Genomic DNA, 22,227 nt, shown 5'->3' on the forward strand with positions numbered 1-22,227 from the left:
TTAGGAGACTGAGGCAGGCGAGTGGCAAGATTAAGGCCAGTTTGTGCAACTGAGTCATGCCCTGTCTCAAAATAAGATATAAAGGGCTAGGAATGTAACTCAGTGTTAGGCCCCAGGTATAGCTTAGGGGTAGAGCACCTGCCTACCCCCAACAAGACCTTGGGTTCCATCTGCAGTGCACTTCCCCAATTACTCCTAAATACCTGATAAAACAAGTAAAAAATACCAGTAAAAACACAACAGAAGCCTACAGATAGCCCCTGGAGTAAACAAAGAAAGATGTGTAATCATATCTAGTCAATTTTAAAAATGAGTCACACATTAAAAAAAAAAATGGTGCCCAAGGGAGCATGCCATGTTCCATCGTGCCTGTGTCCCACTCTGCTGCAGGAAGGTGTACCTCAGCTGGAGGGAGCACACTGCTGAAGGTTGATAAAATTTTGCAAGAGAGAAAGAGCCTGGTTGTTTTAGCAAAGATTCAACACTGCCTTAAATAGCCTAACCACCTGCGCATACCCTCATGCAAGTCTCTTAGGCTAGAGAAAAGCGAATAACATATAAAATACCTAATCCTTTCACTTTAACTTCAAGAGGAAGAATAAACTGGCCTTTCACAGTGGGACATCAAGTCGCCCCGGGTAGGTTAGAGCCAAAAGAATGAATTCACAGAACTTCCCAAGCATGAGCAAAATGAACAGAAATTGCATGGCAACTGCAAGCGTGTTATATCAAGGGCAAAAAAAAAAAAAAAAAAAAGAAAAAAAAGAAAGCATGCAAGGGAGGACAACAGGGCTGAATGAACAGAAGGAAATTCCTCACAACAGCATCATGTTATAATACAACTTAATAAGAACACAAATTCAGTTTTTAAAAAAGCCAAGAGATGAAATGATAAAAGGTGAGAATGAGATGAAAGGGAGAGTGCTGATTTTAGGAAATGAATAAAGCAGCATGTTACAAAACTAGTGGATTGGAGACGGCAAAGAATTGAATAGCTCTTCTTGCTGCAAATCCTGTCACTGAGATGGAGGCGCAGCCCGGGGTAATCACAGGCATGCAGAAGAAAGGGCCAGAGACACTAGCACAATTAGAGAGAAGCTAATAGACCTGAAAGACAGGCATAGCTATCTAATGGAGTAAAAACAGCTAAGAAATGATACACAATGTAAAGATTAAAATATAAAGACTCTTCCTGGAATGCAGAAAGAAACCAATCTGGGAATGCAAGGGACGTGCCATATTCCACAAAAATCACTCAGTGCTTAATGTCAATATACATCTTGGTTATAATATTAAAATTTGAGGATACTAATTGTTTTAAAGAACACGTGCTGTCAAAGTAAGCACATTGTTTGTTTGTTTCGTTTTTTGTTTTCTGAGACAAGATCTCGCTGTGTAGTTCAGGCTGGCCTTGAACTCACAGTGATCCTCCTGACTCAGCTCCCAGAGTGCTTGGATTACAGAGGTGTATCACCATGCCTTGCTTATGTGTCATTCTTGCAGAGAGTATTTAACCTGAATCTAATAATGAGGAAGCAATCAGATAAGTGTAATCTGGATACCTGAGCAATTATGCTTGCAATTTTTTTATTTTTTTCTCGGAACCGGGGATTGAACTCAGGCCCTTGCGCTTGCCAGGCAAACACTTATTCTACTGAGCTATCTCCCCTGCCCCTATGCTTGTAATCTTATTGGTTGACCCTAGTTTCATCCTACCTCGTGCCCATCTAGCGAGTTCCCATGTTTTCTACCTTCCACCTGTCTGACTTCATGGTTTTGCTGTGTAAAAATCCTTAAAAAAGGCAGATTCCTTTTCACCCCATTTGGGTTCCCTTCTGTCCCTCTCCCAAAAAGAAGCTTCTTTCCCCTAATAAATATATTCTCTCCTAAAAGAAAAAATATTCTAGAAAATAGTTAGCTTGGGTTCTTAGAAATATCAAAGCCGTGAAGGAAAGAAAAGCCTGGGGATTTATTTTAAAGTAAAGCTGAATGTGGTGGCACACACCTGTTATCCCGGCACTCTGCAGGCTGAGGCAGGAGGAAGTTTGAGTCCAGCCTGGACTACTTAGTGAGTTAAAAGACAGCCTGAACTGCAAATAGAGTCTGTCTCAGAAACAAAAACAAATATAAAGACAAAAACCAAAAAAACCACAAAAATAAAACAAAAAGAAGCAGAAGTGAACCTTCCTTCTTTGTTTCCGTTTTATTCCTTTCAGGTGAATGGAAGCCTACTGGTTGCTGTCACTCACACCCAGGGTGGGACTTCTGTCTTCAGTGAACATGTCAGCCACACCTAGAGCTATCCTGATTTATTTAGTTGGATGTTTCTTACTCAAATGGATACAGTTAACTATCACAAGGCCCCAAAGGCATTATTTCCAGCCAAAATGTGCAAGTAGGCAATAGCTTTTAATCTTCAGACCCATATTTAAGAAAACCAGAAGTGAAACAATGTCAACTGACAGTGTAGTTGGGTGGGAGAGCACTATGTGTGGTCAGTATGCCTTAGGTCCCCCAAGGGCCATCCCTGGCTCTGCAAAACAAAACAAAATGAAACAACCCTCTGAGAGTCAGTTAGGAAATGAGCCAGGACCGGTCTGGGGGTGAACACTAGTAATCCCAGCACTCCAGAGACCGAGGCAGGAGGATCACTGTGAGTTTGAGGTCAGCCTGGCCTACAAAGTTAGCTCAAGGCCAGTCTGAACTATCTGCCGAAACCCTGTCTCAAAAAACCAAAAAGAAAGAAAAGAAAAAAACAGGAACAGAGAACTGATGAACGTTCAATTTAAATAAGTAGTACATTAAATAATGTACCTGTAATCCCAGCGCTTGGGAGACTGAAAACAGGAGGATCACAATGAGTCCAATCTGTGTAGCGAGATGCTGTAGACCCTACACTAAATACATAAAAAATAAAAAAAAAAAAGACTATGTAGTAAACAACTTTGGGAATTGTAGCTATATTATAGAATGTGAATGGGTTACATATAAACCTGGCTAATGTTACATTATCCCAAAACAAAAATGGCAGATGGTAGGAAAATGATAGGGACTACAAGAAGGCAAAGACTCTTTCAGAGCAATGAGCCAGTAAAACTTAAAATTGAATGGCAGTGACAAAACTTAATGCTTTTCGGGCCGGGGAGATGGCTCAGTGGAATAGGCGCTTCCCTGGCAAGTGCAAGGGCCTGAGTTCAATCCCTGGTACCACATACTGTGTAGCTGTCCTGGCCACTAAAACCGGGCGTGGTGGTGCATGCCTGATACCCCAGTGCTGGGGAGGCCGAGACAGGAGGATCACTATGAGTCCAAGCTGTGTAGTGAGACCCTGTACCAAGTAAATAAATAAAATAAATAATAAAAACGTTATTATAGTAAAAAATACATTGCCCATTAATCCCCCTCTGATACTGTCCTTCACTTCAGACACACTTAGCCCATCATTCTTGCTACTTTGTGAAAACAGTCCTTGGATGTTCCATTCCTGAATGTCTTTATGAGGTGTGATCAAAATATGGTGAATGTTCCATCCCCGGTATCACAAAAGAAACGAAATACAGTGAATGCTGCTGCTGAGTGCCACCCAACAGGGTGTCCTTGTGCCCCTTATTCACCCAATCTTGCATTGTGTGATTCCTGGCTCTTCTCCAAAGTCAAAGTGCCCATGAAGGATAAGTGTTCTAAATTCGTTCAGGAGACTGAGGCAGCCACTAGTGCATAATTAATGATAATTCAGAAGACTTTCAGGACTGGAACAAATGTGTTCAAAACTGGAAGGAGTATTTTGAGGGGTATGAATAGCAATATGATAAACTTTAATTTGGTAAAGTTTTAAAAATGTAAACATTCACTGTATTTTTCAATCACATGTCATGTGTCTATAGGAAAATGTCTGATATATATTTTCTTAAAACCTGGAATCCAAGTCAGGACCTTGTGCTTACTAGGCAGGCGCTGTGCCATTGAGCTATATCACTAGCCCTGAATAATCTTTTCTCAAGGTTCTTTTTTTTCCCAATTTTATTATTTGTTTATTTATTTTTTGTATTTTAGGGAAGGGTGTACAGGATGTTCAGGGTCTCACTATTAGATCAGACTCACAGTGATCCACCTATTTACAGCCTCCCAAGAGCTGGGATTACAGGCAGGTGCCACCACACCCAGTCTCAATTGCCATCTTGGTGTGCCCTGGGGGGCAGGGCCGGCCTGGCACGCCAGGTGCTTGAACCCCTGGCCCCTGCACCTGCTTACAGGTGCTTTAATCCACTGAGCTATTTGGCCAGCCCAATTATTTATTGTTTTGAGACAGGGTCTCAATTTGTAATTCAGACTGGCCTTGAACTTCCAGCAATCCTCCAGCCTCAGTGCTGGGATTACAGGTGTCCTCCACCATGCTTGGCTTCAATTTTTATTATTTATTTATTTATTTATTTATTTATTTATTTGGTATAGGGTCTCACTACACAGCTCAGACTCTTAGTGATCCTCTTGTCTCAGCCTCCTCAGTGCTGGAATTACAGACATGTGCCACCATGCCAAGTTTCAGTGGCCGACATGGTATGTCCAGAGTTCTGGGTCCAACATGGCATGCAGTACGAGGGATTGAACCCCAGTCCTTGTGCTTGCCAGGCAGGTGCTTAGGTCACTGAGCTATCTCCCAGCCTGATTTTTATTGTTAGACCATGTTTGCAGTACATAATGATTACATTCCTCATGGGGAGCTAGTGCATTCATTACACATCTTAGTTTCATTTCATCCCTTCCTTCTCCCTCTGCTCCCCTCCCTCCATCTTTGGTCCTCTTCCCTTTCATAAAGGATCTATCCCCCCATTTCTCTAGTGTTAATGATACTTAATGTCTAGACAGTGGACTTTTAGGTGACTTAAAAAAAATCTTTGAACTTGCCTGTGTGTGCTTCTCCAACAACAGTGAGATCCAGCCCCCTGCATCTAGTCCAGCACTACACGAGTACTCTACCACGAAACTCCATCCCCAGCCCTTCTGTGTCCTTTCAGTGATTTATGATTCATGTGTATTACCTTACTAAAACAATAGATGTTGCCAGGCATGGTGGCACGCACCTATAATCCCAGTATTCGGAGGCTGAGTCAGAAGGATCACTGTGAGTTCTAGGCCAACCTGGACTACAAAGTGAGCTCTAGGACAGCTGGAACTGCATAGCAAGACCATGTGTCAGAGAAAAGAACAAAAGTTAAGTTTTTTAAAAAAATACACATAAAATGACAAGCTTTGTTTCTGGGTAGTGGGAAGAATTCATTTTGTAAAAAAGATGGATAATTATTTCTTCTTTGTGATTTATTTCATTTTTCAAGTTAAATAAATTACAAAAAGTTGTTATAAAAATCACTAAAAAAAGAGATGAATCTGATCTTGGGTAGGAGTGACCTTTCTAAGTATGTAGCAGTCAGAACTTTAGAATATTTTAGTTGTAATTAATACAATTATGTATTCCTGAATGTAGGTGTCTTTGTTATTTTCTCATGGCTGAGACATGAGACCCACAGCTTCAAGGAGGGAAGGTTTGTTCGGCTCACATTTTATAGAGGTTTCAGTCTGTAATTGCCTGGCTCCAAGGCAGGCAGAGGAGGGTTGCTCAGGGCATGGCAGACAGGAAGCAGGCGTGAAGAGAGGAGGTGGAAGGGGTAAACCCTCCAGGCCCCTGGTGGCCTACCTCTTTCTGCCAGAAGCCTTGTCCTAAGAGCAAGCCTTGTCCTTATTCAGAAGCCTCTTCCATAGCCCTTTTCTAAATGGACAAAATGAGTATAGGGTCTACTTCCTGTCTTCCTGGAGACATACACACTCCATGAACAGAGAGTGTGTGTAATTCCCAGCACCACCAAAAGGGCAGATTCTATACCCTTTCCCACTCACTCAACAACCACGTACTGAGCAGGAGGAATCTCTAGACAGTGGACTCCAAATCACCCTCCAAAGCCCCTTCGATCCTCTTCCCTTTCACAAAAGATCTATCTCCCCATTTCTTTAGTGCTAATGATATTTAATCTCTAGGCAGTGGACTTTTGGGTGACTGTGAGCTGCTTGAGATTTTGGAGGACATTTTCGAGCTAAACCATGACAGTGAGCAGCAACAAAATCGACCAATGGCAGAATAGAAAGACAAATGAAAAACTCGAGGAAAAGTACATGCAACTGAAATAGGAAATCCTCAAGAGTCGTCTTTTATTTCTATGCTTTTCCATGGCTGAGGTGCTTTATCTGTTCATCCATCCATCCATCCATCCATCCATCCATCCATCCATCCATCCCTCCCATCCATCCAGCAAATGCTAGATTAATGTGAGGTCCTGGAGCCAAGCTAGATAAAATACAGAACCCCTACTCTCAAGCCGTGCTTTCTGCATTTCTTCCTCACATCTCTGTTTGTGGAGTCTGTATGTCTCCGAGAAGAACAGGAAGTAGCCCCTATACTCATTTTGTCCATTTAGAAAAGGATCAAGATCCTTTTCTTTGGGGGGTGGTGCTGGTGTCAAAGAATTCAGCCAGGCTTCAAGAGGGGGAGCCTCAGACTCCTTTGGGCCTCATGATGGGGCCTGCAGACTGCGCTCTCATTTATTTCTGTCTGTCTGTCTTTCTTTTTTTGGGGGGTGGAACCAGGGATTGAACTCAGGCCCTTGTGCTTGCCAGGTAAACACTTATTCTACTGAGCCATCTCCCCAGCCCTCTTCTATTGCCTTTCATACAGACCCAGAACCAGCTGGTCTACTTCATTCGCCATGCACCAGTCCCCATCACTGCAGAGAACTTCGAGGCAACAGTGCAGTTTGGGACAGTCCGGGGTGCCTATATCCCAGCTCTGCTTCGGCTGCTTAGTGGGATCTACGCCCCTCAGATCTTTACAAACACATCCTGGCCTGAGAGCATTCGGAATCATTTTACTTCACATCTGCACAAGTTCTTGGCCAGCCTGACAGGTGAGCAGGAAGGCTGGAGTGGCTGATTTTTTCTTAGTAGAGCTTGTGACGAAGGCAGCAGATTCATCCTGCTCGGGAATCTGCCCTTTTTGTGGTGCTAGGAATTACATATACTCAAATAGGCTTTTGTTTTGCGGTGCTGTGGATGGAAGCCAGGGCCTTGTGCATGCTAGGCAAGTGCTCTAATAATAAGCTACGTTCCCAGCCCTTAAAAGAAGATTTGAGGGTGGGGGACATAATTCAGTGGGATATGCATCTGCCTGGCAAGCACAAGGTCCTGAGTTCGATTCAAAATATATAAATATAAATAAATAAATAAATAAATATATATATATATATATTAATCAAATCTCATTATGTGTAACCAGTTTCACTGTTTGTATCCCGTGTTTAAATACATGCACATACACATGTTTTGTTTCTGCGTGTCCTTAGTATCCTAAATAAAAACTATAAGTCTTCTGGACTTTAAAGACTAAATAACATCAAATATTATTGGATGATAAATACCGGTTTCAGGTAAATAAACTATAATGGTAAAAAAAAGAATCTGCCTTCTAATCCGTATATACTTTGCTGTTGTACAACTGGAGGGTATTTGAAGGAACTTGTACTATGATTGCATATATGGATTTTATTTATTTATTTATTGAAACAGAGTCTCGCTATATAATTATTTTATAGCTGTTTCTTATTATACCTCCATGTGGGATTCCTCTGCCTTCTGAAATATTCTCTCTCTCTCTCTCTCTCTCTCTCTCTCTCTCTCCTTCTTCCTTTTTCGCAGGTGGGGATTGAACAGGGCTCTTACATCTAAACAGGTGCTTTACCACTGAACTCTATCCCCAGCTCTTTTTTATCCTGTTTTGACACAGGATCGTGCTAAGTTGCACAGACTGCCCTTGAATTAGCCACCTGTACTAGGAACTGCAGGCTTTCATCACCATGCCAGGCTAATTTTTCTATTTTGATGTCAAGAAAGTGTGAGTCATAGTTTCTGCTGCCTGCTGTCCTGAAATGCATATGTAGTCATTCCTCAGTATCATGAGGGATTGGTTCCAGGATCCTTTGGATACCAAAATTCTAGGATGCTCAAGTCCCTCATATAATAGTGTAGTATTTGCATATAGCCTACTCAACATTCTTATGTTTTATTTTATTTTTTTCTTATGTTTTATTTATTTATTTACTTACTTACTTACTTTGCAGTATCAGGGATCAAACTTGGGACCTTGCACTTGCTAGTCAGGCACTTATGTCGCTGAGCTATATCCCCAGCCATCTCCTGTATATTTTAAAGTCTCTAATTATAACACCTAAAACAATGTAAATGCTATGTAAATAGGTATTATATGGTATTGTTTCAGGACTAATGATGAAAATGTCTGTATATGTTCAACAAAGATACAGTGTTTAAAAACATATTTTTTGCTTGTGACTGGTTGAATCTGTGGACGCAGAAGCTGTTGATATGAAGGGTGGACTGTCTGTTCTGGGCTCCCCACCACAATTACACAATTGTGGTTATATGATTGATAGTGGGCCAGCAAAAACTCATCTTTTGAACTCCCATGGTCCTTTCTCAGACACTCGTTACAAACTGGAGGGGCACACTGTTCTCTACATCCCTGCGGAGACTGAGAACATGAAGCCAGAGGTGGTAGTGAAGGACAAAGAGCTGGTGCAGCGGCTAGAAAGTGAGTGGCTGGCACTGCCAGCATCAAGTGGGAAGTGCAGAGGGGAAGAGGTGGCCCGGATGCTGACAACGGAGCTGGGTTAGGTGCACTATGTGGGGGCCACACTGGTGGTGGTGGGATGGACAGGGGGAAGGCACAGAGAAGCAGCAGTGTGAAGACATGTAAGAGTTTTCATACCCCTTCCCCCAGCCTCCATGATCCACTGGACCAGGCAGATAAAGGAGGTGCTCAGTGCCCAGGAGACTGTGGAGACAGGAGAAAATTTAGGTCCTCTGGAGGAGATTGAGTTCTGGCGCAACCGCTGCATGGACCTGTCTGGCATCAGCAAGCAACTGGTGAAGAAGGGAGTGCAGCACATTGAGGCCATCTTGCGCCTCGCCAAGTCATCCTATCTGCTGCCCTTCATGAAACTGGCTCAGCAGATTCAGGTATGTGAATGGACCAGAGTTTGGGGGTCACACTGGAGATGCGCAGTCTGTACGATTCAGAGCTAGAGGAACTCTCCCTGGGTGAGATTTTCAACTTGGTGTTAAGGGAATTGGGCCATAAAATAGCCAGACAAAGCTAAAGCCCTGGTCAAGAATAGGGCCGTGAAGGGACTGGGTGACGCCTGTGGGGAGGGGATGGAAGTGGTCAGCCAGTTGATCAGTAACTATAGAATATCTGCTTTGTACAAAGCTCTGACTTCAATCAGAGAAAGTGGAGGAATAGATACCAGCCCCAGCGCCTAGTTTCCCAGTCTGAAATACTTTTATAGAAAGTGGTTATTGACCCAGGCATGGTGATGCACACCTGTAATCCCTGTACTCTGGGAAGTTAAGGCAGGAGGATCACAAATTCTATCCCAGCTTGGGTACTTTGGTGACTTAGTGACCCCAAAATAAAACATTAAAAAATAGGGCTGGAATGTAACTTTGTACAAAAGGCCCTGAGTTCAGTTGCCAGTATGTGGTGGAAAAAATAGAATAAAAGGTGATATATATGTACACACTCTAGTCCTGAGAGGATAGAGAGACCTGAAATGTTGACTCTGGGGTGGGGCTCCCTGGGAGGGCTCACAGGCAGAGCCATCAGGATGGTGCTCAAAATGAATTAAAAGGTACCTGCTGTGAATCAGTTCTTTCCAGTGGCTGAATGTATTCCTGGTTTCTATTTGCTGCCAGGATGGCTCTAGCCAGGCACAGTCAAACCTGACCTTCTTGTCAATCCTGAAGGAACCTTACCAGGAACTGGCTTTCATGCGCCCTAAGGACATCTCCAGCAAACTCCCTAGGCTGATCAGCCTCATCCGCATTATCTGGGTCAACTCTCCTTACTATAACACTAGGGAAAGGCTGACCTCCCTCTTCCGAAAGGTGTGTGGATGCAGGGGCAGGCAGGAAGGTGGTAGGATAGCTCAGGTGTCGACAGGGCTCAGATATTTGGAAGATGGTGGAATCCCCTGGCAGATAATACTCTGTCAGAAAGCTGGGGAAGACACACCAGAGACTTCTCCCTGTATCCTCAGCTTTAGGGATGCTCAGAGCTGGGGTCTGGGTTGGACTTCTGTTTCTAGATGCATGGAGCTTTAGGCAGAAAAAGGGCTTTGAGAAGGGGGAGCATGTGGAGGGAGGAAGGGAGGGAGGGAAGGAGGGAGGGAGGGAGGGAGGACAGACTCCCAGGCTGGATTGTGCAGAAGAGAAGGCCACTTTTCTCTCATTCCCAAGATAGTGTCTGCAGTGGGGGAGGGGGCACTGAGCCCTCTGCGCATGTGCCGAGTTGGGCCCAGGAGCAGCAAAAGACCATTTGGGATCAGGAGTGCATGTAGAACCCAGTGGTGAAAGCCTGTTGTGAGATGGGTCTCAGGAGACCTATGGCACAGTCAGGGAGAAGCGGAGAAGGGGTTGTGTGGAAACGAGGCTGATAATCAAAGCTGTTGGGTGCCCTTTCGCAGATGAGCAATGAGATTATCCGCCTGTGCTGTCATGCCATCTCCCTGGACCAGATCTTTGAGGGATACGTCTCCTCTAGCAAGGAGGACCTCCAAGGCTGCATTTCCTGTTGCCATGCTTGGAAAGATCACTATCTGCGGGCTGTGCAGATGCATACTCAGTAGGCTGGTTTTCCCGACCTCCCCAGATGCTGCTCCCTGGTCATTCCTCCAGAGGGGATATTTTTGATTCCTTTCATGTGAATTTTTTGAGGCTTATGGATTGTTTTTCTAGACCTAACAATAACTTCATCCAGCCAGGTTTTCCTCTTTGAAAGCAGATACTTAGCCGTAACCCTGGGATCTCCCTGCTCTCATAATCTGTTTTTCCAGATTCCAGGAAAATTACCTGGTCTTTTCCTACAACCCTGGTCCACTCTATAAAATTCCACCCTGTGTAAGCCTTCTCTTAGAACTCAGGTACCACATCTCTTTTCTGGTTTTGTCATCTTGAGTCTCTTCCTTTGAGATGCAAGGAAAGTACTTTCTGGTTTGCATGAGCAGGTTGACCCCTAGTGTTCCAGTTTTTAATTCAGTCCATCTTTCTCCTAATGCAGGTTTTCCAGTCGGGGCTGGGTCCTAGACCAGACCAGCATATTTGCTCAGGTTGATGCTTTTGTGCAGCGCTGCAAGGACCTAATTGAGGTGGGAAGACTGTCAGGGAAGGAGTCAGAAAAGCCAGCCTCAGACCTCCCAGAACCCCTCTGCAGGAGCTAGGGCAGATGGAACAGAGGCTTAAAAAGCTAAAGCTAGGGCCAGTGAGATAGCTCAGCGGACTGAGTCCGATCCAAATAGGGTTCAATCCCTGGCACCACATGCTGTGCCAACCCCACCCACGGGAGCACTGAGTGGGCCACCAAGTCTGGGTGTGGTGGTGCATGCCTGTAATCACATTGCTGGGGAGGCTGAAAATAGGAGGGTCCTTATGAATCCGAGCTGCATAGTGAGACCCTGTACCAAATACATAAATTAAAAAAAAAAAAAAAAAGGCTAAAGCTAGAACTTACCTGCCCTGGCTCTCCCTCGCACCACTCTGTCCTCTTCGGCTTTTCCTGTTATCACTGCCCTAGCATCTCGTTTCATTCTGCTGCCCAAATTTATCCCAGTGCCCCCTTGCATCTGGTTGATCTTCCCTAGTTCTTACACATTTGAAGTCGTATCAAAGAGTGCTCTGGACGCACAAGTTCAGAAAGGAAAGCAGGCGTTCTCATGCTGGCTTCTTTTCAGGTGTGTGACTGTCAGTACCATTTTGCCCGTTGGGAAGATGGGAAGCAAGGTCCCCTTCCTTGCTTCTTTGGTGCCCAGGGGCCCCAGATCACACGAAACCTGCTAGAAATCGAGGATATCTTTCATAAAAATTTGCACATGCTGCGAGCTGTCCGCGGGGGCATCCTGGATGTCAAGAACACCTCTTGGCACGAAGACTATAATAAGTGAGCAAATGAAAAGCTGGTAGGGCAAGGGAGGGAGAGCTGTGGAGACAGGAATGGGAGGAGTGGTGGAACCTGCAAAGGGGAGGCGGAGAGCAGATCAGCTCAGTGGTGGGAAGGGTGGGAGAGAGCACCAGGGAGGGAGGTGGCCGGGCAGGTTCAGGGTTCCAGATCAGCCTCTGGGATTTGGGTCTTTTTTTCTGCCACGTGCTGGGCATGTGTCATGAGGCAGATGACACTCAGTTGGGGCCACTGCTTCCTCATCTGAAAATGAGTTAATTGTAGAACCCATATCCTAGCATTGTTTAGAGGAATAAAATTATGGATGCAAAGCACCTAGCCCAGTGTCTGGTTTACAGCAAGCCCCAGGGCAGGGCAGAGCAGGGCAGAGCAGCACGGGGGTGGGGTGGGGGGAGTTTCCTTACCCACGGGTCACTGCTGAGGGCACCTGCTCTACCGTGCGCTTCTCTGATGGTGTAGATTCCGCACTGGAGTCAAGGACCTGGAAGTGATGACCCAGAACCTGATCACCTCAGCTTTTGAGTTAGTGCGGGACGTGGAGCATGGCGTGCTGCTCCTGGACACCTTCCACAGGCTGGCAACCCGGGAGGTATGGTCACCTGCCCCACCTTGTGTTCTCTCTGCTTTCCTTTAGTTCCACCAGAACCTTCCAAGTCCCATCCACCCACACATACACCTTTTCCCACCCGCTGAACCTCCCGTGCCTCTTTACTTCCATCTGTAACCCTGGCTCCCACCTCTCTAAGGACTGTGGCTTCTGCTGAGCAGCAGAGCTTTCTTTAGGGACAAGAGACTACAGAGACCCACCTCTACAGGGCATGTCATCTGCTTCTTTCTCTTTTTTAGGCCATCAAGCGAACTTATGACAAGAAGGCGGTTGATCTGTACATGCTGTTCAACAATGAACTGGCCCTCGTAAATCGTGAGCTAAACAAGAAGTGGCCCTATCTGGAGCCCTATATGGCCCAGTATTCGGGGCAGGCACACTGGATGAGGATCCTCCGGCGGCGCATCGACAGGGTCATGAATGTAGGTGCCTGGCTTCTGTCCCCAGTGAGACCCTGAGTGGCTGTGCTAGAGGTTGGGAGGGCAGGGCAGGTCCAGAAAGGTTCCTTGCTGGGTTTTCATGACCTGAGACTGTCAGATGAGGTGACCAGCAAGCTTGCTTCAGTGAGGTAGGCCCTGGGTTTGGTTCACAGAGAGGGAACCAGTGGCTGGTAGAATAGAGGTCACTTGAGGAATTTCGTGGCTAGGTGGGTGGAGAGGAGGAACAGGATCAGTGTTGAGGAAGTTGGGCCAGCAAAAGAGGAATACAAACTGCTGATCTAAGACCTAGGCAGGTCTTGCTGGCCCTGGACTAACAGGCACAAAGAAACCAGGCAAAACCATTTAAAAGTTTTCTGGGGGAATATGGGTCAAAAGTCATTGAGGAAGTGACCTGTTCTTGCCTGATTAGTTCCAGGAGAACACAAGGCAGCTTCCAGATACCTGGGCTAACACAGCCCTGGAAGTGCTGTGACTGGTTTTCAACCTTGTTTTTCTTCAACTTGAATGAATTGGTTATTAAGTGTGTATTAGTTGGACAGAAGAGCAGGTCTTTGCATTGGATATCTGTCTCTTTTTTTTTTGGTGGAATCGGGGATTGAACTCAGATCATTGCGTTTGCCAGTCAAGCGCTTATCCTACTGAGCCATCTCCCTGGCCCCCTTTTTCTTTTCTTTTCTTTTCTTTTCTTTTCTTTTCTTTTCTTTTCTTTTCTTTTCTTTCTTTCTTTCTTTCTTTCTTTCTTTCTTTTTTTTTTGTGCATTGGATATCTGTATATGCCTGTAACATGGTTTGATCATTTCTACCTGCTATGATTCTTCGCCCTCCCCTGCCCCCTTATTCCTATCCTCTAATAGCCTCCCTTCTACTTTCACATCTTCTGTTTTTCTTAGATTCCACTGTGATTTATTTTTTTTTCTCCCAACTTTCTTCCTGTGCTGAATCTCCATGCTTCTCCCTCCTCCAGGACTCCTTCACGCTGTGCCTGGGTGTCCTTCCTCATTTTTCAATATAATGCTGTCTTCCTGTTGTGTTGTTTGAGCCGATGAACCTCCACAGCCAGCCTTACACGTATTATTGGTGCACGTGTATGCATGTGTTGGGGTCTCGGAGAGGTGATTTGGCCTGGAGGAAGATGGAAAGAGCCCACCCCTGCTCTGTTCTCCCCTTGTAGTGCCTTTCTGGTGCCCATTTCCTGCCTCACATTGGGACTGGAGAGGAGAGTGTGCACACCTACCAGCAGATGGTTCAGGCCATTGATGAAATGGTTCGAAAAACCTTCCAAGAATGGACATCAACTCTGGACAAGGACTGCATTCGGCGGCTGGACATCCCCTTGTTGCGAATCAGCCAGGAGAAGGCGGGCATGCTGGATGTCAACTTTGACAAGTATAGGATGACGCACACTGGTTCCTTCTTGCTATCCTGGTGCTAGTCCTTCTCCATCTCTTTCAAGTTTCAATCCTATCTTTTGGTTTCTCTCTGCATTGTCTACATGACTGTCTCTCTGTCTCTGTCTCTGTCTCTGTCTCTGTCTCTGTCTCTGTCTCTGTCTCTCTCTCTCTCTCATACTGTAGTAACCTCATCCTTGCCAGGTAGGCACTGTGCTGCTGAGCTATACCCTCCCCCCTTTTTTGAAGCAGGGTCTCATTAAGTAGCCCATGCTGGCCTTGAACACACAGTGATCTTCTTGCCTCAGCCTCCTGAGCGCTAAGATTACAGGCATACCCATCATAATTGGTGCTCTCACTTAATTTTAGTTTTATAGCTTATTTTTTTTTTTTTAAAAAAAGAGAAAGGAACTGAAAACAAAACAATCCCCTCCTTACCTACGCTACTAAACCAGTGATGTAGACATTCTGCCACTAGATGGCCATAATGGCTCAGCTAACTCATTCAAGCCCTAAGCCATGGCCTGGGCTTTCATGAGAACTGATAAGATGTGGCTGTAAAATCATGTCCTCTTAAAAAAAAAATGATCATGTCCTCTCCTATTTTTAGTTTTAGAATTATGGCATTCTTGCATTATAATTTTTGAAGATATGACTAACACATTAATTAATTTATTCAAAAATATGCAGCAAGTGCCTTGAATACATTGGGAACTGAGGTAGGCACAGAATAAAGGTGCAGAATGAAAATGTCCCTGCCCTTGAGGGGGCCAGAAAGAAGGAGTGAGGAAAGACATCTGTCTGTAGAGTTTACAGACCTCTGTAACAGACTTTTCCTAGGCAGAAGGAAATAACTTCCCACGTGACTGGCTTTGATTCCTCTTGTGCCCTGGAGTGGGCATCTCTTCTTGTGCTCCTAGGCTGGCTTTGACCCATAAGGCCCATATTTATTGGGCACAAGTGGAGAAGGGGCTGTGCCTGTGCTAGCGAAGGCCTGTGTATAAGAAGATGAGTCCTCACGTATCCAGCCGGGGGAGGTGGCACTCTACAGTTGAGAAAAGGAGCGAGAGAATCAGGCTGGATAAGCAGTGCTGAATGTCAGGTGGTGGTGGAGAGGCGAAGCCTTTAGTGAAGAGGATGGGACATCAGAGATACATGAAAGAGGAAGGAATTACGGAGCAGAGGGCGAGGAAGGAATGGAAGAGGTTTCGGATAAGCTGTAGTTGGTGCGGGATGTCTGAGACGGCCTGTGGTCCCATAGCCTACGGCCCTATGGCCAAGAAGCATGCTATAAACATTGCTTCATGAGTCTATGATGAAGGGGCCAGGGAGATGGCTTAGTGGAATAAGTGCTTCCCTGGCAAGTGCAAGGGCTTGAGTTCAATCCCCGGTTCCACCAAAAAAAAAAAAAAAAAAAAAGGGTCTATGATGAGATTCTAGGCCAGAGTTAGCATGTTCACAGCATTTGCTGGCACATAATGGTGTTGAATCCGCAAGAAACATTCTCCCATTGAGCTGAGTACCCAGGAGGGTACAGCACCAGACACCCCTGGACTAGAATGGACGTGAATACATGTGGCACCTGTCCTCCTTCTACCATGAAAGAAAAGACTGTATTTGAATCAGAGTTTCATTCAATACTAGTAACCAGCCATTACATATTAAATGTGAGAGAAAACAAAAGTTGAGGCAGGAGATAAAAAAAAATGCTCTGTATAGCCCTGGCTGGCCACTGTTTCCCTCTCATCTTCCGGGTCAGCCAGTGAGAGTGGATAAAGTACAAACTTCAGTGCTAGGCAGTCGAGTTAGTGCCTGAGCTCTGGGGGAGAGCTTTTGTCATGTCACCCAAGAGAGCCACCTCATTTCTTTGAGTTTCCTTTTTTTTTTTTTTTTGGGGGTACCAGGGATCGAACTCAGGACCATGTGCCCCTGAGTTTCCTTTTGTATTCTTTTTTTAATTAAAAAAAACTCTGAGGTTGTCATAAGACAAGATAACATGTAAATGACCTCATAGAATAAGCAGTCACTAAACATTATTATTATTACTATTATTATTATTGCTGTTAATTTTTGCAGACCAGGGATCAAACTTGTGCTTGCCAGGCAAGTGTTTATGCCACTGAGATATATCTCTGGCCCCATTAATGTTATTATTATTTAGGTTTTTCAGACACAGTCTTGCTCTGTATCTCAGGCTGGCCTTGAACTCACTATGTAGTCCAGGCTGGCTTAGAACTTGCAGCAGTTCTCTTGCCTCAGCCTCCCTAGTGCTGGGATCACAGGTGTGCACCACCATGCCTGGCTAAGAAACATTATTTTTACCTTAAAAATTGCCTCAAAAACAAACAAACAAACACATACACACACCACAAGAAACACAGGAGTTAGGAACTTAGGAGTCAGATGTGGTGGTGTGCACCTCTAACCCCAGCTACGCAGGAGGCTGAGACAGGAAATCATTTAAGTCCAGGAGTTTGAGACCAGCTTGGGCAGCATAGCTCATCTCAAAAACAAATCAATAAGATAAATTTAGCAGAGTAGCATACAGTTTTAATTATTAAAACAGTTCAGCCTTTTAGAAGGGCTAATAAATGCACATGGTACAAAATTCAAGTTGCAAAAAGGCATGGAGTAAAAGTCTCCCTCCACCACTGTTCCCCCATAACCCAGTTTCTCTCTGAAGATGCAGTGCTCCCAGATCTTTTGGCAACATTTCAGGCATACATGCCTGCATAAGCATCCTTTTTAAAGAAATAGAAATAGCATAACATGAAAATTATTTTGTATATTGTGTGATTTCCAAATATTTATTTTTCCATTGTGAAATTAATTATGGTGTATTTTAGCAAAGTCACAAAAAGTAGGAAAGTAAGGGAAGAAAAAGAGGCCCCAAGAGATAACCACTTTTTGGTGGCATTGGTGGTGGTGCTGGGGATTGACTCCAGGGTCTCGTGCCTGTTAGGTAAACTCCAGGTCAGCCTGAACCCTCAGTGAACTTACAGTGACCCCCCTGCCTCAGCCTCCTGAATGCTGCTATCACACTCAGCTGGTTTTTAAAAATCACTCTTGCCCTTTTCCACATGGTTGTTTTCCTTTACTTTTTAAAATCTTGACTAGGTATTTTCAAATTACAAAAGTAGCACATGATTTTTGTTTAAAACAACTGATACAGAACTACATAAAGAAAGTAGTGAAAATCTAGCATACAGCCCCCGTGCTTCGGGGTAACCATTAATTACTGCGTGTCTTAGTCCCTTTCTTTGGTGTGAGACATGACCCCAGACAGCCACAGCAAAAGGAGGAAAGGCTTGTTTTGGCTCCCGTTTCAGCACTCATCTCAGTCCTGGTGGGCTGGCAGGCTGCAGGCAGGAGCAGCCGGTGGGAGGGAACAGGGCTGCTCCTGGAAGCAGAGAGATAAGGGCGGAGCTGGGGAGAGAGAGAGGTACGCTGTACAGAAGCCACGCCCGGGCCCGGCTCTCCCAACCAGCGGCTGCCCTGTGATGGCAGGGCGGCTCTGCCTCCCTAGCACTCATCTTTCAAAAGCCCTACCAGCTCTTGAGGCTTTGGGGACAACCGGATGTAAACCATACACAACACTGCATAATAACGAAAATATCTGCTGCACGCAAAATAAAAAGACACCACGAAAAATCTTTAAAATGTTTTTATTAGTATGTGTTTGCAGTACATAATGTCTACATTCCTTGAGTGGAGTTGGCACCTGTACTTAACACATTTTAATTCTTCTTTTTATCCTCTTTCTTCCCCTCCCTCCCTCTCTCGATCCCCTTCTCATTTGAGAAAGATCTGTCTCTTTACCTCCCTATCAGCTATCTTTTATTTTGCTTCTTATTTATTATTTGAATTTTTCATATAGGAGAGACCATGTAAGACTTACGCTTGTGTGTCTGAGTTGTTTCCCTTAACATGATGGTCTCAAGGTGCTTCTATTTTTCTACAAATAACTCGAGTTTATCGTTCTTTATGGTAGAGTAGTATTCCGCTGTTGTATAAACACTACATTTTCTTTATCCATTTGTCTGTTGGTTGATATCCAGGCTGCTCCCAAGATGTAGCTATTATGAATTGTGCTGCTGTGAGTGTGGGTAAGCATGCAGCACGGTAACAAATGTTTTTAACTCTTTTGGGAAGATACCTAGAAGGGGAATAGCTGGGTCAAATGAAATTGCTAGCTTTTTAAGAGTCACTGTCCTGATTTGATTTCTTGATAGTGGCCAATCTCTGGTGTAGAATTTAATCTAAGTTTTTTTTTTTTTTGGTACAGGGGATTGAACTCAGGACCCTGCTCTCAGTATTTTTTTTTTTTTTAGAACTAAGTTTTTTTTTTTTTTTTAATTTATTTTATTTATTTATGTATGTGGCCAGCTCAGCCCACCAGGGGGCGGGGCTGGCTGGCATGTGGTGCTGGGGATTGAACCGCGGTCCCTTGTGCTTTGCTAAGCTTGTTCTAAGTAGGTGCTTTAGACCACTGAGCCATCTCACCAGCCCCTCTCAGTATTTTTTAAATTTGCATTTCCCTAACTACATTTGCAACCTCCTTTTTTTTTTTTTTTTTGGCGGACCCAGGGATTGAACTCAGGCACTTGTGCTTGCCAGGCGAGTGCTTATTCTACTGAGACATCTTCCTGGCCCCACAACCTCCTTTCTTTAAGGTTAATATATACAGAGGTTTTCCATTCTGTTTACACAGAGCTGCTTAATTTTTTTCATGGCTTATAGTATTCTGCACTACCACCCTGCTCTAATTTAACCAACGTGTCCACTATTGACAGACTTATAAATTGTACGGTTTCTAAGAAGTTTCTGAGTATTCTGTTCTGGAGGAATTTTGCTGTGTTTCTTGCACCTTGTATTTTTTTTTTTTTTCCTCCTCTCTAGTGCTATACTTACTGAAAGGTTGAGCAGTGTCGATCTACTTAAAGTACTGGGCTTCTGTTATCATTTCTTATCTGGAGTACTTTTTGCATAATCTTTACAGTAGAGCCTAAACAGACCACTTTGGGCCAAATATTTATGGCCTGGTTTTATGTTAAACCCAAATAATAGCTAGACGCTTCTTTCAAACTGAAGAGGTATTTATTCCTGTCCTTTGGCAATGGTTTTCTAAGAAAGATACAAGATATGTTTTTACTTTGTGGTTTTAAGATAAAACTGCTCCAATCCAGTAAATAATGGAGGAGAAAACTCTTAATGGTAAGCAAAGGATTTTCAAAAGTTTGGGGTCATTAAATCCATAAAGAAATCTTAAGACAGTTTCAGTTTCAAAAACTTATTAACACTCACCAGGAGTGCAGATAACTTTATGGGGTTTATTGTTCGTGTTCAAGGTCTGGTTAAGATCTTGAAATAAGCATACTTTTGGAATGTCCTAATGGGCCTCCAAATTACCTGCCTCTCTCTTAGTTCTGGGAACCTTCCAGTCCCTAATAGTATTTATTTTATCCCACAAAAGGTTTTGTTATCCCACCTTATATCCCAAATATTTGAACTCTAAAGTCCAAATTGGCTTTTACCACATTTTATGGCCAGACCAGCTTTACAGCCTTCACTTAACACAAACATATTGCAGATGTCTCCTAGGTCCTGCCTGAGAGACTGTGTTATCACCCTGTGCACAGCAGAGCGGAATTTCCCCAGAGCAGGAAAGGGGGCACTGGTGGCTGTCATGTTCTGTTTCCAAAGCTTGCTTGTCTCTTACTGTGCATCTCTGCCTGGTCAGTTCATTCTGGGCCAACAGCACTGAACTCAGATGGCTTTACTTTCCTACTTCTATTCCATGATGATACATTTGGGGACATGTTATAAAAATATTTTACAAGAACATTTGCCAGGGGGCTGGGGAGATAGCTCAGTAGAATAAGCACTTGCCTGGCAAGCGCAGCATCCTGAGTTCAATCTCCAGGACCTAAAAAAAAAAAAAAAAAAAGAACATTTCCCCACTATGGATTTATAAAAAAATTATGTTGTCAATACAATAAAAGATTGTAAGATTTTCAGCTCCACCTCAGGAAGGTACTGTCCAAATCTTTCAGTTGACAGATTCAAAGTGAATATTGCCTGATAGCTATTTTGAAAATCCTGTTCAGTTGAGAAAAATAAATAGATACTGTATTTTGGCTCCTTGTGGCTAGTGTGCATACCCAAGTGAGCTTTCCTTGATGTTTATACATAGGGGCAAACTCTTCCAGTTTGAAGAACATACAAGAGTATGTATATGCTGCTAGAAATGCCACCATTTTATTCAAGACCTTTTGTCCTCCCCATATACTTGTAGCACAGTTTTTGGTCAAATTGCTATTTGATGTTTATTTTATGACTCTATTAGGATTATTGACCACTGAGCTGAGTAAAATTAAGTCATATGCAGTAGCTCTCTGTAACAGCAATACAAAAAATATTTTGTCGTTTTTGAGAGACCACATTCATACAACTTCTATTAGAATTTATTGTTATAATTGTCCTATTTTATTATTATTATAATTAATATACTGTGTTTAGTTTACAAATTAAACTTTATTGTGGATATGTATGCATAGGAAAAAACAGGCCATGTAGAGTTCAGAACTATTCAATTTTAGGTAGCTTCTGGGGGCCCTGGAGTCTCAAATGGCTAAGGGGACTACTATAATTCTTTCTTTGTTTGCATGATATTAGATATTTTTGATTTTTTTTTTTTGTGGAACTGGGGATTGAATTCAGGCCCTTGCGCTTGCCAGGGAAATGCTTATTCCAAAGAGCCATCTCCCCGGCCCCCCTTTTTTGAATTATTAATGATAATAATCTTTTTGTTAGCACACTATGATCATTATTTCTTCCAAATTAACTAATAACATCCCTTTGAATAACATTTTCCCTCTTGATATATTAGCTATGGTATTAGTTTCATAACTTCCTCAGATCCGTCCCTCCCTTGTGCTCTTGCTCTGTCTGACTGGTCAGTTCCGAGGCCATTACTAACATAACATCCTGGAGCTTTTCTGAGTCTACCCTTGTTGACTTTTTGTTTCTTTTGTGATCTTGGGGATCAAACTAGGACCTCTCACATGCTAAATAAGTATTCTACCACTGCCCTACAACCCTGGCCCTCTTGTCTTCTATTTCCTCTTTCTGTTTCTTGGTTTATGCCTTTGTTTTGGTAGAGTACAGCCATTCTTTAAGAAAAACATACAGGCACTAAGATTTTAAAGATCTTGCATGATTGACACAACCATTTTCTACTCTTTGTTTGCTGGACATTTGTCTGGGTTTGTAATTCGAAGGTGAAATTTTTATTGAGTCTGGCCTTTCTGTTTTTATTTTTTGAGATGAGATCTCCTTACATTGTGCAGGCTGGACTTGAACTCCCCCCTAACCTTCTAGGCTCAGCTCCTTGGTTAGCAGAAATTACAGCTGTATGGGACTGCCTAGCTGGCGGCTCTTCTTCGTGTCCAGTGATCCATGGCTTATTTGTGTTTGTGAGAAGGTCACTCATTTTGCAAAATTTTGACCATTTCAGAAATAATGTATATTTATTAGTGGAGATCTTCTGGGTTTGAAAAAAAAGTTTTTCTCTTACAATCTCTTAAACTGTGTATCATGAATAGATGAGCCCTGGAAAATAATTGCATTTATTAGATTATTCTGCTATACCTAGCAAGTGCAAGGTCCTGAGTTTGATCCTTGGTACTGCAAAAAAAGAAGAAGAAGAAGAAGGAGAAGGAG

At 43.6% G+C, this 22,227-nt stretch overlaps 1 protein-coding gene across 1 annotated transcript in view; it reads left to right on the plus strand.

The window, feature by feature from the left end:
* The window catches only part of Dnah2 (dynein axonemal heavy chain 2), a 117,773-nt gene that overhangs the window by 14,481 nt on the left and 81,065 nt on the right, over nucleotides 1–22,227 (plus strand). Inside the window, exons 5-14 of the mRNA XM_023723334.1 lie at nucleotides 6,725–6,953; nucleotides 8,540–8,650; nucleotides 8,840–9,078; nucleotides 9,814–10,005; nucleotides 10,584–10,741; nucleotides 11,177–11,264; nucleotides 11,847–12,052; nucleotides 12,530–12,659; nucleotides 12,917–13,099; nucleotides 14,289–14,503. Coding sequence (XP_023579102.1) covers nucleotides 6,725–6,953; nucleotides 8,540–8,650; nucleotides 8,840–9,078; nucleotides 9,814–10,005; nucleotides 10,584–10,741; nucleotides 11,177–11,264; nucleotides 11,847–12,052; nucleotides 12,530–12,659; nucleotides 12,917–13,099; nucleotides 14,289–14,503 — 1,751 coding nt within the window. The remainder of the gene's footprint in view (nucleotides 1–6,724; nucleotides 6,954–8,539; nucleotides 8,651–8,839; nucleotides 9,079–9,813; nucleotides 10,006–10,583; nucleotides 10,742–11,176; nucleotides 11,265–11,846; nucleotides 12,053–12,529; nucleotides 12,660–12,916; nucleotides 13,100–14,288; nucleotides 14,504–22,227) is intronic.

The sequence above is a fragment of the Octodon degus genome, unplaced genomic scaffold (assembly GCF_000260255.1).
Source record: "Octodon degus isolate 3935 unplaced genomic scaffold, OctDeg1.0 scaffold00098, whole genome shotgun sequence".
Classification (NCBI taxonomy): Eukaryota; Metazoa; Chordata; class Mammalia; order Rodentia; family Octodontidae; genus Octodon; species Octodon degus.